The sequence below is a fragment of the Rissa tridactyla genome, chromosome 1, assembly GCF_028500815.1.
Source record: "Rissa tridactyla isolate bRisTri1 chromosome 1, bRisTri1.patW.cur.20221130, whole genome shotgun sequence".
NCBI lineage: Eukaryota > Metazoa > Chordata > Aves > Charadriiformes > Laridae > Rissa > Rissa tridactyla.
Window position 1 is genome coordinate 59,124,537 of NC_071466.1, and position 16,597 is coordinate 59,141,133.

General features: G+C 38.8%; 1 protein-coding gene across 4 annotated transcripts in view; it reads right to left on the minus strand.

Moving 5' to 3' along the window:
* Positions 1–280: 280 nt before the first annotated feature.
* The window catches only part of ABCC4 (ATP binding cassette subfamily C member 4), a 156,944-nt gene continuing 140,627 nt past the window's right edge, over positions 281–16,597 (minus strand). For all 4 annotated transcript variants that reach the window (XM_054213223.1, XM_054213231.1, XM_054213215.1 and 1 more), the window contains 2 exons: positions 9,673–9,807; positions 281–4,770 (listed from right to left, as the gene is read on the minus strand). In XM_054213223.1, the coding sequence (XP_054069198.1) occupies positions 4,663–4,770; positions 9,673–9,807 (243 nt within the window). In that variant the 3' untranslated portion in view covers positions 281–4,662. The remainder of the gene's footprint in view (positions 4,771–9,672; positions 9,808–16,597) is intronic.

A 16,597-nucleotide genomic window follows, 5' to 3' on the forward strand; every position in this document is an offset into this window, starting at 1 on the left:
ATCACAAATTTTGAAAAACTATTTGAATTCCTTTTTATCCCCTGTCATTGAAGCAAAAAGCCCGATAATGTGGTCTGAGAGATCTCAGACCGCAGACTACTGGTAAAAACAAGCTGGAACGTTATTACCCTGTTCTAACTCCAAATGGCAGATTTTCAACCCTGTGAGTTGGCGATGCCACCCAGAGGTATCTGGAGCTTTCAAGCACGACCTGACTCAGCTCAGCCTGCCATTTCTGCCTTCGTCCGAGCATTTGCAATGACAACAGACTTCTGCACGCTTCTGAGAAACACCTTTTATTGTACGACAGGAGCTGTCACGTGAACATCAACAAAAGAAATCATACCATAGCAATACCAAAAATCAAATCATTACACAAATGCAAAAACCAAAACAAAACCAAACCAGAGTTAAAATGATGAAAAAGCAGTGTGCTGTTACACAATGTAAAACATATACAGAAAGCCACATTCTTCTGCTGAAGTGTCAGATGCTCAGCATCACAGGAAATAAGTGATTTCAACTTTTTCTCCCCCCTCCCTCCCCAAAAAAGAGGCAAACTTCAAAGTGAGATATTTTGAAGGGTCAGATTAACGCAAAAAGCATCATTTTCAGGGAAGTTTCTTTACCATTTGGGTCTTTTGTCCCCTTCTGATTCTTTTTGCAGTCTTATTTTTAACAAGTACTGGGAAGGTTAAAAGAAACCGTCAACATCACTTAAGCAACCAGCATTACTGACGTTGGTCAGAAGAAGGTTCTCCCTCTTTCCAAAGCGCAGTACAAATGGTATTGCACAAGACAATGCCTGTCTGGCCAATGAGCTCTGGTTCAGTTCGCTAAAGAGAATTTTGCCCTTAAAATAAGCAAAACGTGAGATAATCTGTCCTTGAGAAACTGTGTTGGTTTTGACTCTCCCAGTGGTCTTTTGAGGAGGGGTGGAGCAAAGATATACCAAAATGAATGTTTGAAGAACAATTCTTGAGAACAGAAGTAAAGGCTGTTCCTAGTCTTTTACGCCAAACAAACAACAGTTCTGTAACCGATGATTTTCGATATTACTGTATAAAATTATATTTATTAGAAATAAGACTCAAATATTTTAAGGCACCTCACGGCGAAGAACTATTTTAAAGGCTTGAATGACTGAGAGGACCAAGTTCTTTTTCCAAGATCCCCAGGAAGGAATGTAGCTTCTAGTAACCAGCTTTGCTATTTCCAAATAAAGCATGAACATTTTCAAAGTGGAAGTTTAGAACTATTTGAACTTTTCTTTAAAACACCTGGCCAGGAAGATAATTTGTCCATTTTAACAGCCCAAGACTTTCACCAAAGGAAGGCCTTTCTCATCCCCGATCTGAGTTTTGCCATTCAGTTACACTGCACTTTTCTACTCAACTGAAATCAAATGGGTCAGTCAATCTTAACCAATAGTCACCTAAACAAAACAACTATCAAGAACAAAACCAACACAAGAATCTAAAAAACAACTTCCTGATTCAAATATTTTTGTTACTTGAAACTAAAAAGATGGATATAATGCCAATGACAAACACGGATGTCTTGCTATCAGGTGTTTTACTCAGCAATTTATGGGCTTCAAGTGTGATTTTTTTCAAAAATATTGTTTTCTCTGATATTGATATTTGATACCTACAGCTAGTGATGTCCTGCCAAAACATGTCAAGAAGCAGAATCAGCATTTTCAGAGATACCTAACATTTTTGTGCGCATTCAAAAAGCTACAGGATCAAATTAATTCTAGCTTACAGATTGATAGCTAGATCTGTCAGGGTCTCATACCAGTGAGTCTGCAGCAGCCAGCGTCTTGGAGCTCTGCTCTGAAATATAACTTACCATAGATTCATTTCAGAGCTGAAATGAACTAAAACTGTAATTATACCCTTGGTTTACGGATGCGTATCTCCTTGGTTCTGATAAAAAAAAAATAAATCTATAAACTCAAGGTATATGGCCAGGAGAACGTACTGTTCTCTTAAGAGTATTTTAAAACCTCAGTGTATTATACACCATACTTACTCTCTTGTCAGATCTATTTAGAAATCAAAAGAATTCACTATTGTAAAACACAGTTAGACTCTGAGTATGTCCAAACTGCTCAATAAAAAAGGTAAACAAATGCGCATCAAGCATCAGACTCCACTAAGTGTCTACACTGCCTTACTGGTCGGCTCGCCCCAGCTCCAGGTCTCTCCATGACAAAGCTTGAGCAGACTCTGGACATGGTTGAGACCATGGATCCCTTCCAAAACGGCAGTTGCAGACAAGACCATGCAAGGTTGAACTTCCTTCATGCTACGCAGTCCCCCAGCATTAGCCCGTGTGACTTTACACACTTGAACACTTCCCTACATCTTCACATACCTCTGCAATACAAACACCACCCTCCTGAGCTGCAGAATAGCCCTAACCCTTATTTCAGATGATTTGAATTGAAAAGGAGAACTAACCCAAAAAGCGCTGGATAATAACAGTGTGCTAAGTCCACAGGGGGACCGCCTGAGCCCGGAGGAGACCGAGGGCCGAGAGATACAGAAAAGTGGATGTGGCTGGTGTGTTGTAGGAAGGATTAGCCACAAGCACGGCTTATATGAGCCAACCTGTGCCACATGGCTTCGAGGACAGGTCGTTGTCCCTGACCGTCTGCTATTTAGCACCAGCTGCAGCACAAGCCTCATGCTGTGCACCGCTGCGTGAAGTTCAGTTCCAGCGATACCAATTGGATTTGTCATAGTGTAAGGTGCTACACACCACAGCAGAAGCGTCAGAACCTGCCAGAAGAAAGCTGGGGACAAGAACGTTTCATTTTGTAACCTCCTGCTAATGACAGAAGTGGATGTTACCAGCAAAAAGGGACACCCAATGTTTGTTTCCTCCCATCACCATCCACCACAGGAAGCTGGCTGGTGGCACGGCTGGTAGTAAGAAGTCCTGCCCCCTCTCCCGGTATCTCCAGCAGGACACAGCAAGCCTCTGGGCCTCACTGCAGGGAAGATGCTGCGACAGGGAAACGAGGATTCTGCCACCCACCAGCCCCTCACCAGCGGGCTGACTCCTGAGCAGGACAAAGTCCTTCTAGATGAGCCCTCGTGCTGAGGCACAGGCTTTGGCCGCAATTTACTTCTCGACAAGGAGAGAGTAATTTTGTATTTGAATCGGTTAATTGCTGGTAGAGCTGAGAAACGTTTGTGTTTGCTTTACTTTTAGACCACTGGGTAAACAAAATTTGTCTTGCAAAGGTAAGAGCAAGCATCTTCAGTATGTTTTTTTAAAAGCATAGTATTTTCCATGTCCTGAAGAGATCCGTTGCCTTTTAAGCTCTTCTGTGCTCTTTAAACAGCAAAATGAATAGATGTATTTTCTACTCGACCTCAAAGAGTAGGTATCTCACTAAACATGAAAAAATCTGAAGCAGCGTAGCACTTGCTTGATTTTTATTATTTTTTTTAAGCACAGGAATAGTGCCTTTGTGTAAAAGTGCTTTGCTGATTCAGGACATAACTTCGGAGGAATAGCAAACCTCTCTCTCTCACCGCATTCCTCTCGCTACCAGCAACTACAGGTTGTACTTTCCTACCTATTGCGGTAGGACGGTAACTTCAAACAGCTCGAGTTCAACAGAACCCCTGATGCAAAACTTTAAATGTACTAAGGTTAAACATTTTTAACATGCATTTAATGAATTTGTTGTGTACCCTGCAGTTACAGCTTTGGCTTGAAGGCACAAATATTAAGGCACAATAAATGCAAATAATGTATACGTTTCAATGTGTTGGGTTGGAGATAACTTTGTACTACCCGGTATTTAGGTATAATGACATGTCATTCAAACGTTTCCCCAAGTTATTTTAATACCTTTTTTTCTTTGATAACCTGGATAAAAAGAGGAATGTATGTTAAATTATTTAAATATTTCTTCAGTGCAAATGTGGTAATTTTCTTCTGAAGTATAGAAGATTGAGATTGATTTTTCAGCATTTGGATTTTAGCAAAATAAAACTAATATTTACATTCATCTTGAACAGCATTATTTGGATTTTTTATCAAAAAAAATAAGTATATAGTACTTTTTACTATCAAAAAGGAAAAAGTATTTTTGGCTTGTTCTTTTTTCTACCAACCTGCATAGCTACTTATGACAGGTAGAAGGACAACTGCATTAGACAACTAAATTGTACACTAGCGAATCTGCTGTTTAGACACAGCTGTCGTGCTAAAGTGACACTGATAAAATTTTGGTTTTGCTCGCTCTCAAACTATTTCCAAAAAAGAAAAAGGACACATTCAAATTTTTTTTTTTTTTTTTTTTTGTAATAAGCTCCAAATCTGCACCCTAGACCTGTTAGGTGTCCTGCACCTGTTTAAATAAAAGAGACCCCTACCACATAACTTTCAAATAAAAACTGAGTCCGCCTAATTTCCTTAGCAATACAAACATAATTTGCTGGAAAGGAAAACATATTGCACTGAAATTAAAGAAAGAGGGAGAGTAAGAATTTGCTTCTCATTATTAAATAAGAAGGATGTCCAGTGCAAAGAATCGCCCCCTCCCTTTCCTCTCCCATTGACACTTGCAAACATTGTCACTGAGTTTAGATGACCTCAGGTTTACGTTCTATGGAAAACGGTTGCGGTTATTAGGAATCACAGTGCAGTTTCGGTTATGCATAATCCTGAGGAAGGATCCAAGGAGGAATCTGTGGCGAGTTGACCATTCTGAACTACTTCTGGGTAATTCTTACTGAAGTACACCTAGGAAAAATACCAGATTCTGTGAGCAACTATGCATCAAGCACCTTTTAGTTTCAAATACAATTTCTGGAGACAAATACAGTAGAGAGAAATACACGTCCTTAAGGAACCCCAACAGGAACTTCAGGTTAGTGGCATTCGGTAACTGTGTGTAACTGAAAAATTAGTAAAATTACTGTATGGTCTTACATTATAACAAAGCGTGAGAAAAATCCCACACAACCTGTAGATCCACTCAAATGTTGGTAATTCAGATAAACAGATATACTTTATCACTTTACATTAAACTGATAAGTAAAATCATTTTACTAGCTCAAAACATGGAGATAAATTAAAAACAGGATGACAAAGAAGCTGTGAAATCTTGCGTCTGCACAAGGGTTTCTCATTTTCACACATAAAATGAACACAATGGATTTGGATGTTAATATCAGGTTGTAATCCCTATATTTTACAAACTATGATTGACAACCATTGAAACTTCAAGGTATATGTATGAAATATCCCAGCGTTTAATTTGTGCTGCAGAGCAGTTATAGGGCCTATAGAAATGTGATCTCTGGATAGTGAACCACAATAATGAAAGAAGAAGCAAAAGCTTTAACAATGACTCAACCAAGCAACTTCTCTAAAATGTAAGATGATACCAAATAATAGGACAGTTCTTTGCCAAGCCTTTGAGTTCCTGAATTCTACCAATTTCTAGCTCAACTAGAGGAGATACAGGTTTCCTGATAAATGTATAATCAGAACATAAAGGAAATGAAATGCTGTCAAGTTTCACTGTTCCACAATCATCAGTTTTTAGTAGCTGTATCATATCTCTGTTCCTTGACAGATGCGCATAACAAAATGAAATAATGTCAAGACTTGTGTGCTCTTATCTAAAAATGTGTTTGGGTGAAAAAGGACTTCAAATGCAATTTTTTCAAAGAAGAATGTGAAAAGTTTTGTTTGAGTCTTTAAAAACAGAAAATACACTATCTTGCTGAAGCTGACATGTGTCACGAGTTAGGTCTCATAGTCAGACTGCTTTGACTACGGCTTATGAAACGTTTCTCCAATTTATATTTGAGAGTGTTGTCAACAAAGTTCAGGGTTTTTTTATAATAACGTCCTTTTCATATATATGAATACGTGTATAAGACACGCGGGATAAAAGAGAAATAAGGCATTCTATAAAAACATTCCTGTAAGTACCACTGTCGTCTTTTGTGCACACACGCTAACGCAGGATATATGCATTTTTACAAGTTTCAAAGAATATTACGGCCTGATTTGAATCAACAAAAGAACTGGAAGTCCCATTAAGAGGCATTCCTCAGTAACCAGCCACAATCGGATGCAACGGAGGAAAGTTAATCAGGCGCCTGCCCGCGCACACGCTGCAGAGACGGCAGCACCAGTTGTGTATTCCCACCCCGTGCCTGGGTTAAAACATAAACCTTTGGCATACTTTTAACGCAGCTTTTGAATGTGATTTTTTTTTTTGTTTTTGAAAGTTAATAGAAAACCTTGGCACATTACTAGAGACGTAATGAAATGGCAGCTGCTTTTCAACTGTCTCATTGCAATTCCTCCCCTGAGCCCAATCCCTCAAGATATTAAATGCCCGAGTCTTTATACAAGTTTCTTCCACTGCCAACCTATTAAAAAGTAATCGCTGAGGTAAGATAACACCTAGTATTTTAATATTTACACATCTGTCATAGCTTTAAAATAAAACCACCCTTATTTTTCCCCTCAAAGTACTCAAAAACTGATTGACAGAAAACAAGCCCTATCCCAATGCCACCAAAGCTTGTGGAAAAGCCTCTCTCAACGCTGCCAAAAGCAAGGAGAACACACCAACTTTTGTTTATCTGAATAACGGAGCGCTTTTTTTCCCCCCTTTTTAACTGTTTGATGACTATTTCTCACTTTCCCATAGGACTTTCTCCTAATAGCTTCTTGCAAACCGAGCTAAGATAAAAACCGGGTCTCACAGTGCCAAGCACAACTCGGTTGCAGTCAGGCTCACAGGATAGTTAATGTATACTCAGCGGTCTCCAATTTAAGCTGTGCCTGCGTTGTTTTCTTTGACATTGGCACAAAAAATGGGGATGCTGAAGACCAAGAGAGACATACAAATAGCAACGCTGGATCAATTCGGAAAACTGAGCTAAGGTTCCAGCAATGGCTCCATCCTGCAACGCTCAGCTAAGATGCCTAGGAGATTTTTTTGAAAATTAGGTTTCTTCAAAATGTCCAAATTAGCCTTCCAATTTAAGGTGTGTAATCCCTCTTCATTTGCACTTAACGGATATATGCATACTGTTCCAGAATATGCATTTAAAGTCTCACCTTACTGAAAGAAGCTCTTGCAACAAGTTTGTCTGCACAAGATTCAGGTCCAAAATGCAATAAATCAAATAATCATTGCCAAAGCATGGCCACATTCCAAACCATTTTACTTAGCAACGTAACCCACCGTAACGCCTTTCGAAAAGTATGTATATATGCCATATTACCATTTCTTTTTATGTGCAGCATGCTGTTTTTCAACAACAGAAAAAAAAGCTGTTCTTCATAAAAACAGTTCTTAGTAACCACAGTAGGAATGTATGAGAGCAGCAGCAATCCATGTAACAGACTTACTAGTGTAAAAAGAAAAGCCATCGGAATCAGCTCTTCTGACTAAGCAACTTCCCTCAAAGTATGCACGAAGCACAAGGGACAGCAATAATGAAAACCTTGCATTAACGTCCAAGTCCTTCATGCAGAAAGGACTGTAACTGTGCTGCTGGGTAGCTGCTGACTGAAGATATAGTCTCCCGATTCCCATATTTTTGGGCTGAGTGTGGATAAGCACCATGCTTTGCATTCTTGGCAGATGCTAAAGCTTGTATCTGCCTTCTAGCCTGGGAGTTAGCAAACTTTTTCATCAAACCACATTTCAGCAGAGACTGGTTCCTGGATCTCTTCCCTTCCTGTACAAAATCACATAACATTGATGTGGTAAACTGCAGATGACTATATGGGCAAGTAACATCAGGCAATTATTTTTATATATTTTGAATTATCTTTGAATGCAATTGTGCAATTGGGCAGGGCTGCAGGGAAGGAAGAAGAGACAGCATGACATGGCTAAATCTCTACAGACGACAGCTGGACAGCCTCACCTCTTGCCATTCCAAGGATCGAGCCTTAGGAAGCTGGCCTTCACTTCACAGACACACACTGGTCATATGAATTTGAAGCTATCCCTTTAAACATCATTTCTATAAACGTATCATAAAAAACCATGGCTAAACCATTCCTTTCTAGTAATACAACATAAGAAACTCCACTGAAGCAACGGAGAAGAGCAGCAGGACTCGTTACACAGTCTAGTTAAGGACAAAGCTGTTCCCTCAGTCCTGCAATTAGTGCCACACATGAATTTATAGTGTACGCTCTTAAATACAAGGCCTCACTTGAAAAACTCTTTAAAAAAAAAAAAACAGAGACGAAAAAAGAGATATTTTAGTAGCTCTAAAAAAAATCCTAAGAATATGAACAGACACAGAAATCTCTTCCCTAACCTTCAAAAAGTTCAGTAAAATAGCCTCCATGACTGCACCACAATTTTTTATTTTTTTTTAACAACTTGTGGAAACGTATTTATTTCACTAGGAAATAGCCAGGCACCTGCCATTTTTTTCCCCGTCTTTAAGTGTTGCTTCCTGCCTATTGCTCTCCTGTTTCCCCAGGGAAGAGTTTGGAGTTTGTGTTCCCCTAGCTCTGCATCCAGCAACTCGAGGAGAGGAAAGCACAGAGGTTAGAGGCAAGACCTTCGCCTCTTGTCTCGAGAAGGCTCTCGTAGGTCTCTACATGCCTAATGTCAGTGCTTTACTTGGACACTGAAATTAAAGTTACATGACTATGAAGCAAGTTGCTGCCAAACTGAGCGCTCTCAGCCTCAACTGAAGCAGCGCTGAAAAAACTTCATCAGCGCTGAAATAAAACCTTGCTCTGGACGTCCCGTGTGGCAAATTATCAAGGAAAAAGAAATCAAGCCAAAAGCTAGTCAAAATGAGTCCCTCAATCAGAGGTCATTTTTTTATCTTCTTATCTTTGCTTCAGCTTTCCTTCTGAAAAGTGAAGATGATATAGCCTCACCCCAGAGGCATATTATGAAAATTAATCCATTGATTAAACACTTTGATTGCCAGAGGAATGCTCACAATTACATTAATAATTCTGTACTCAGAGTAGGATTTGAATAGTAAGCAGTAAACCAGGCACAGAGCCTTGTAGGGAACAAGGAGGCAACAAAACATTTGACAGCTGTTTCTTAATTGGGCCCTACTCATCCGATGTGCAGAACAGAGCAAGGGTACAAGAACCAAGTAAGAGAAAGCACAAAAATAGGAATGTGATCACATCCTACGGCAGAGGGGTTAGAACTAGATGATCTTTAAGGTCCCTTCTAACCTGAACTATTCTATGATTCTATCCCCAGAGACCATAACGTAATGCACAGGTACTGAACCTCAACCTAAAATTTGATGGTCCCTTTTAAAAATATAGAAATACCAGAGAAGTGCTGGGCTCTGCAGCCCTAACATGGTTCACAGCAAGTTTTTTTATAAGAGCAATGCCCAGCACAGGTGAGTATGTCAGATATTATTTACACTTACCGTTCTGTGTACATACAGAAGGATGCAAGAAATCTAAACAGTCTTTCAACTTGGGGTATATAAATACACTTATCACTTGGAAGTCTGTGTACATCCCACTAAAAAAAGCACTGAAAATGATGGCTTTGCCTTGCAAAGCCGACAGATTCTTTAGTGGAAGGCTTACTCTAACACTGAATACGCTAACTTGAGATAAACAAACTGCAGAGACAAACTTAATTATCACTTCTTCTAAAATTACCCGTTTTGCTGTTTCAATCAGAGAAGCCGCTTCAGTCTTGCCCACTTGTTGCACCATTTTGTAAAACAAGCCATCTTGCTCTTGCAGCAAAATATAAGGTTCCCCATATTCTTTCAGTCTTCCTGCATCTAAAACCTGTTAAATCAGCAGAAACCAACATATTAACATAAGAAATTCAAAAACAAATGTCGGAGACTACAAGCAAAGGGAGAATGTATGCACTTTAAGTGCTAAGATGAATTTTGTATCCTGAAAATGAAATATGTTCTCTTCAAACAAGCATAGCACTTTTTCAGTTTATAGACCTGTTGTACAATTTCAGAGTGCCCTACAGCCATTCCACCTATAGGAATCCAATGCAAAGTTATGCAGAATATGGAAATACAATGTTTGTGAAGCCAACAAAGCAGATTATAAGACTCATTGTGTAAGAAAGAAACAAAGAGGTCTAAAATGGGCTCTGAAGTAAACAGCTGTGGGTAAAAAACCACGCAATAACCACCAAGACGGTTGAGGGAGAATAAGTACGTCTTTTGGATTAGAGGAGGTGAAGATGTAATTAAAGAAAATGAGGGTGTTGCTGAAAAGATAAACAATTTCTTGCATCAGTTTTTGCCAACTACGTATTAGAAAGATACTTACCCTGAACCTATTCTTTCTACATAAAAAAAGATGAGATGCCACCAGGGACATGGGTACCCAAAGAGAGGAGGGGAGGAGGAAAGAACAACAGAGAAATTAAAAAGGCATTAAGTCAGTAAGCCACAGAGGATATATACAGTCAAAAATAGTAGAAGAATGTAAGGATAAGCTGATTGAACCTCTAAGAAAATATTCTTATACTAGTGACTCTATTTAAGGACTGCATGGTAGCAAATATTGCACTTACATTCCGAAAAGCCTTATGCATTTCAGGGAACTTTTAGAGCACGATATATACATTTTAGATAAGACAGCAATTTAGTCAAAACAATCGTCAAAACAATCATCAAAACACAAGTAGAAGACACAGGTAGAATTTGCTCTCCACAGTTTTAGCAGAACTAAATAGTACCTCACAAGTCTGATACAATTCTTAATGCACGAGGAGAAAACTAAAGGAGAAATGGTTTATATGGATTTCCAGAAAGGCATCTGGTATAATGAAATAGCTGTGCTACAAGGGACAAAAATTCCTCAAGAACCTTGACAGAAAACGGAGATCAGAAATAAACACTGCACTTTATTTTGTGGAAAGCTGAACAGGTACGAACTGGTGGGAACCACATTGTTCCGGCATATGTGGCAGCTACGTATGTGTTAGTCACCAGAAAAAGGAGTTATCAGAAAACAAACCTGCAAATGACACAAAAACGTGCGGGGAAAGTCTAAACCAGAGGAGATTCAGATACACCTAACTAACCTAAGAGAATGAGAAACACAATGGCAGGGAAAAGTCAATATTGACAAACGTAACACACTCAAATACTTAGCTGGCTTATAAATTAATGGTATTGACTCAAGAAAGAGATTTGGGTATCAGTCTACAAGTTCAGTACTTTCGTCCATGTGTAGGAGCAGTGAAGTTAAAAAAAGAAAAAGAAAGAGAAAGAAGTTATGTGAGAAAACAAAGTAATTCAGAAAATATTTTTGTTCTTATATAAATAAAAAACTGAATACACATGGCATATTACTGAAAAAGATATTGCCACAACAGAGGGACTTCAAGGACTCATAACCAAGACGTAATTGTGGTGTACATACTTGTAAGGGGGGGGGGAAAGATCTAAAAAACTGGAGCTGCTAATTTCAGGAAAGAAATGAATAAAAGGTACTATGAGGACAACTTCCAAAATAACAAAAACAGTTTGCAAACTTCTGTTTGAAAGGAGAAACTCCAATAAGCTTCCAGATACAAATCCAAAGCCCTGCGAGGAAACTTTCGAACGTGCAAGTTTTGCCTGGGCAGCTCCTTAAAGCAAAACATCCTGATGGCCAAGAGCTCGGCAGATCCCCCAGCGGCCCTGGACCCCCGTTAATGACGAAGCCTGCAGCGAAGTTGGGCAGCTGAGCCGATCCCTTTGCCTGCACTGGGGTGAAAATTCCACGCTGCCGACTTGTTTGACACCAGGGACCCGGCAGCGGGGAAAAGGCGCCCACTCCTTCGCTTCCGGTTCAATTAAGTACATGGCATTTGAATGGAAAATAACTCAGCCAACAACAACCGCATAATTGCATCTGATTTTATAAATCGTATGCACAGAAACCTACAAGAAGTTATTTGCCGTTTTCAAAAGCTCGTATCTTAGAGCACCCAGCTTATACTATGATTTGCCTCTGCAAGCAATTTCCAATACTGTTTGGTATACTGCTGAAGAAAGTGCTCGTGGTAAGATTTTCAAATATCAGCAATATAGCATAGCACGATATACAGTCATTAAATACACAACAGATGGAATATTTCACCTGCGAAGGTATACTTGCACACATGTTGATTTTTCAGTGTACTTAGTCCTATCCCATGTAATCTGAATACTTAAGGATTAATTACAAATGTAATTTTAATCGCCATCTTTTATATACTACAGTATGTCACAGTTAAGGGCAGCTTCCTTAAAAATGTAATAAATCAACTGATGGTATACAGTCCAACACAACAATGAACTTGCCATGCCACAGCACAGGACATCTCTAGTGCCTTGAATTAGTTTGGTTTTTTTCAGCATAGCACTAGATTATGTAGCCACTCCTTAAGAAAGAAAACAAAAAGCGTCTTTGTTAAATGTGTCTCTCACAAGTAAGGAGCTGCAACAGAAGAGTGGAGGGTTTTTAAAAAAATTTATATTACTGTGGTATTCGAATTTTAACATTAATTTTGCAAATATCTGAAACAACCACAAACATGGACAATCTTTCTCCTCCAGAGAACCTGGGAGGGGAAAAAAGAAAAATTTATTCTTCCTTGGCAAGTTTTAAACAGCCAAGTCCAGACGATGAATAGACAGCGCGAGCGATTTGTGTGTCTAGAAAAATTCCATTCACATTTTAAACAAATCATTAATCTATTCATACCCTTTTCTGGGGCATAAAACCAATCTTGTGTTATGAAAACAGACAGAACAAACATAGGGAAAACAAGCTGTGTTACTTTTTAAAAAAACCTGAAAAGAAAAAAAAAAAATGAAACTGAACAGAGACGGTATCATTCCTACAAGTCAAGAATAATCTATAAACTCTATTCACCAAGGAAAAACACCATTTCTATTACCTGCTGTCATCTATGAGACAATGGAGAGAATTTAAGCTGATTTACTTTGTAGTTATACATTTATATATTTATGCATTTACAAAAAAAAGCGCTTAGACAAAGAGATAGGTTCTCTTCTTTGAAGAAATACGTGCCGATAAAATTTAAATAAATAAATAGGTACTTTGGCTAAGGCTTTGCATACTCTTACTCACTGACTCCAAGCCAAATTAAAATCATTAGGACTTCAAAAAGCCGGCTAATCATTCAGGAAAGGTGGAATCTGGTGTTTACCAGCCACATATTTTCTGATCAACTTGCATGCAACGCTTATCACTGCGCAATACGACCAAATCGAACCCAGATGCATTCCAAGGCAGTTGTACCAGTGGAACTTGATAAAGAGAAGCCAGAGAAGCCTGTAGCTGGCGAAATCAGATCGGCAGGATGATTATGGAGGACACACGCAGGAGCATGGGACTCTGAATCAGACATTATAGACCTTAACGCAGACTTTGGGCAAATTATTCAAGTTTTTAGCTCCTTGGTCTGACTGTTTGTAAAATACAACAAGTAAAGTCTCATAATCCTTCTGTGGGAGTTAACTGCCTGTGAAATACTTAGACAGCCCAGAGTAAAATAAAACAAACATGAAAAAGCTATATAAACCCAAAGTGTCATATGTAAACCAGGGCCAGAATCTCTACCGCCCTGTACCGGCAGTCTCTTTTACGTCGCCTGCACTGTTCTTTGTAGTCAGATCCTTATGACTTCAACAGGATTTTCTCAAGCAGAAGAGTAACTCCAACAGAGCAAAATTTACAAAATTGGCCGCTGGTGATCATGCAAAAAGAGCATGCAGGAAAATTCTTATTCCATGGAATTTGCTCACCTCCTTTGCTCTCCTCTTTACTTGCAGGTATCCAAATCACCCTCACTCAAACAGCACTATTCAGACATTTTACGTTCAAACAGAGCTTAAATCCTATATTCTTCTTGAGTAGAATCCTCTCATGACAGCTAATTCTACTCCATCTAATGTTTCATTTCAGATGAACAGTCTGGGGCAGCGACTGCTCATCCCAGTTGTGAATTTTTCATGTTGGCAACGTATTTTTGAACTGCGCTTTGACATGGAGGTACAGACTAACATAGAAAAAGTGGGATTAAAAACACGTCGGGGAAGGGCAGAGAAATAGAAAAGAAGTAGTTGAATTTGACCGACCTGCAAAGGCAAACGTGAAAATGGAGTCTCAGCCGTTTAAACGTGTTCTTCATGTTAACTCTAGCTCGCACAGAAGGACTATTTGCTTACGCCACAAAAATGTTGCTGAACTAAACTTGCATAAGGTTTGGCAACTACAAAATAGTTGTCCATTTTTGCCTTGTATGTATCCTACCAGGGCATTTACCTCCACTCTGCTTAGGTCCTCTCCCCCAAACTTTGGAGTATTCCATTCCATAGCCTCATAGTTTAATGTATTAACCATGACAAAAAGGTGGGGTAAAGACAAAAAAGAACACATAAAATGGTGGAAAAGAAATCAGAGATCCATTTCACAAAGGAAAGAGAGAAACAAGACAATGAATGACAAGGATGCTACATCAAGATAGTCCAGATTCCAGCAGAGACCGAGGCAGCAGAGCCAGGACAGCACCTCTTCTCCCTAATGATTTCTGCAACTAATCTATATTGCTCAGTTGCACAGGACTTTGGAAAAGCAAACATTAATTTTGTAAGTGAATTTAAAATCTTCTTTATGGATTAATATAAGTAAAAGAAGTATCATTAGCCACAGAAACAGAAAGAACACGGACTCTCAAAGACGCTGTAACAAATACCATGTACTTATGGCTATCCATAGACACAAAAAAGAAAGTTCTAAATCCTGCATTTTCTAACTTTCAGCAACAAAAGCAGACAAACCAAGAGAACAATAGTTATAAAACATTCTGAGAAAAAAACAGTCCAAGGTTGGAAGTGTTCAGCAACAGAGGAGGGGGGCATGGGAATTTATTTCAATTATTATTGAGGAATGACTAGTATTCCTATTCACGTTCATCTTCACCATAAAGCCAGAGGGAAAATGGGACATTTAAGAGTTGATCATAAATGTTTTTATTTCCTATTCAAAAGGAAAATAATTCAAGCAAATTATCTCCTAGGGAATACATCTGATTTAATTTAGACTTGGAGAAGGCATCACCAAACAACAAAATTATTATTAAAGTTCAAAACTCCTCTAGGAGTACAACTTTGAACAATGTTTTCCTCAGAGAGCATACATCAAGATGATCTTCAATAAAGTCCTGGGAAGAGGAGAATATTCAGGAGATGCTTCTGGTTATATCATATTATAAGAAATATATTTACCCAAGACAATACATAGCATTGTGGGAAACAGTCAACAGCCTGTGCTCCAGTTGGCATTAAGTTCAGATGCAAGCATGTTCTGTCTCTTCCGTCTCATCACGGTTTGTCAAAACAGATCAGAAACATGTAGATACTTCTCTGAAGAATCACTTATAAACTATCAACATATCTAAACAGGTTTGTGAACATCGAAGAACACTGAGAAGGCTCCAAATATAACTCAGGAACCATTTTCAAGTTTGGTTTTTTTTTTTTTCTTTCTTTTTCAGCAGTTTTTCTTTGGGGTTTTTTGTGGTTGTTTTTTTGGGTTGTTCTGGTTTTTTTAATTTTTGGTGGTGGAGCTTTGTTTCGTTGTCTTTTTTTTAATTTTTAATTTATTTTTTTTTTTTATTCTTCAGGTTTAATCTAAGCATTCCTCAAGCTCCTTCAGGGCTCGTATACAAATTACCAGTAACTCCAGACAAATTTGGCGTCAAATAACGTACATTTCATACATGATGTGTACAAACAAAGCAGAGCACGCTTGGGCGTTTACCTTCTTATAATCGGAATATTTTTTTTTTCAGGCTTTCCTAATATTTCACCTCAGCAGATCTTTGCTGTAACAATGCCAAATCTGCCACTGGTCACCGCGATTTGACATGTACCTCCTGCCCACCTTCCCCACTTCACAGAAAAGGCAACTTCAGACATCTTGCTCTGTAACCAGAAATAGTGGATTCTTTAAACCGAAATTATTCTTGAGCTATAACTTAGGGAAAATTGAGCACGCAATGCTAGCTGGTAAGTTGATCCACATATGAGTTATCTTTACTTTTCTTGCAGGGGCTCAAAAATCTACCTTCTTCTCCTTTTCTCCATCTGATGGCATTCCACTGTAAGCTAGTTGGAACGTTGTGGGGGAAAAAAACCCCAATTATGTATGTAGTAATGAGTCTTATTCTACTGATAATCATTTGATATTAAATCCTTCTGTATGTTTTTGTAGGAAAGAAGCCTGTTAACCGGTGACTGCAGACGTTTCTTGTATTGTTCAGTTTCCTCACCTCAAAACACCTGATATACCAGTGACAGCTCAACCTTTCCCTTAGAGGGTATGAAGGGATCTCATGCCACTTCTTACCAACTGCTGTACATGCTGACAAAACTCTGCCTTGGTCAATCAGTAATGACTGTTTCCACCACTGTAAAGCCACATTTCTCAACCGGGATTGCAGAATGGCTCAAATGTGGCCCTGAAGTGATCGAAGATATACTTCAGCTTAAGAAATCCCACTCTTTAATAAGGCTTTTGAGGGCCTTGGGAAGTTAGATAAGCTACAAGG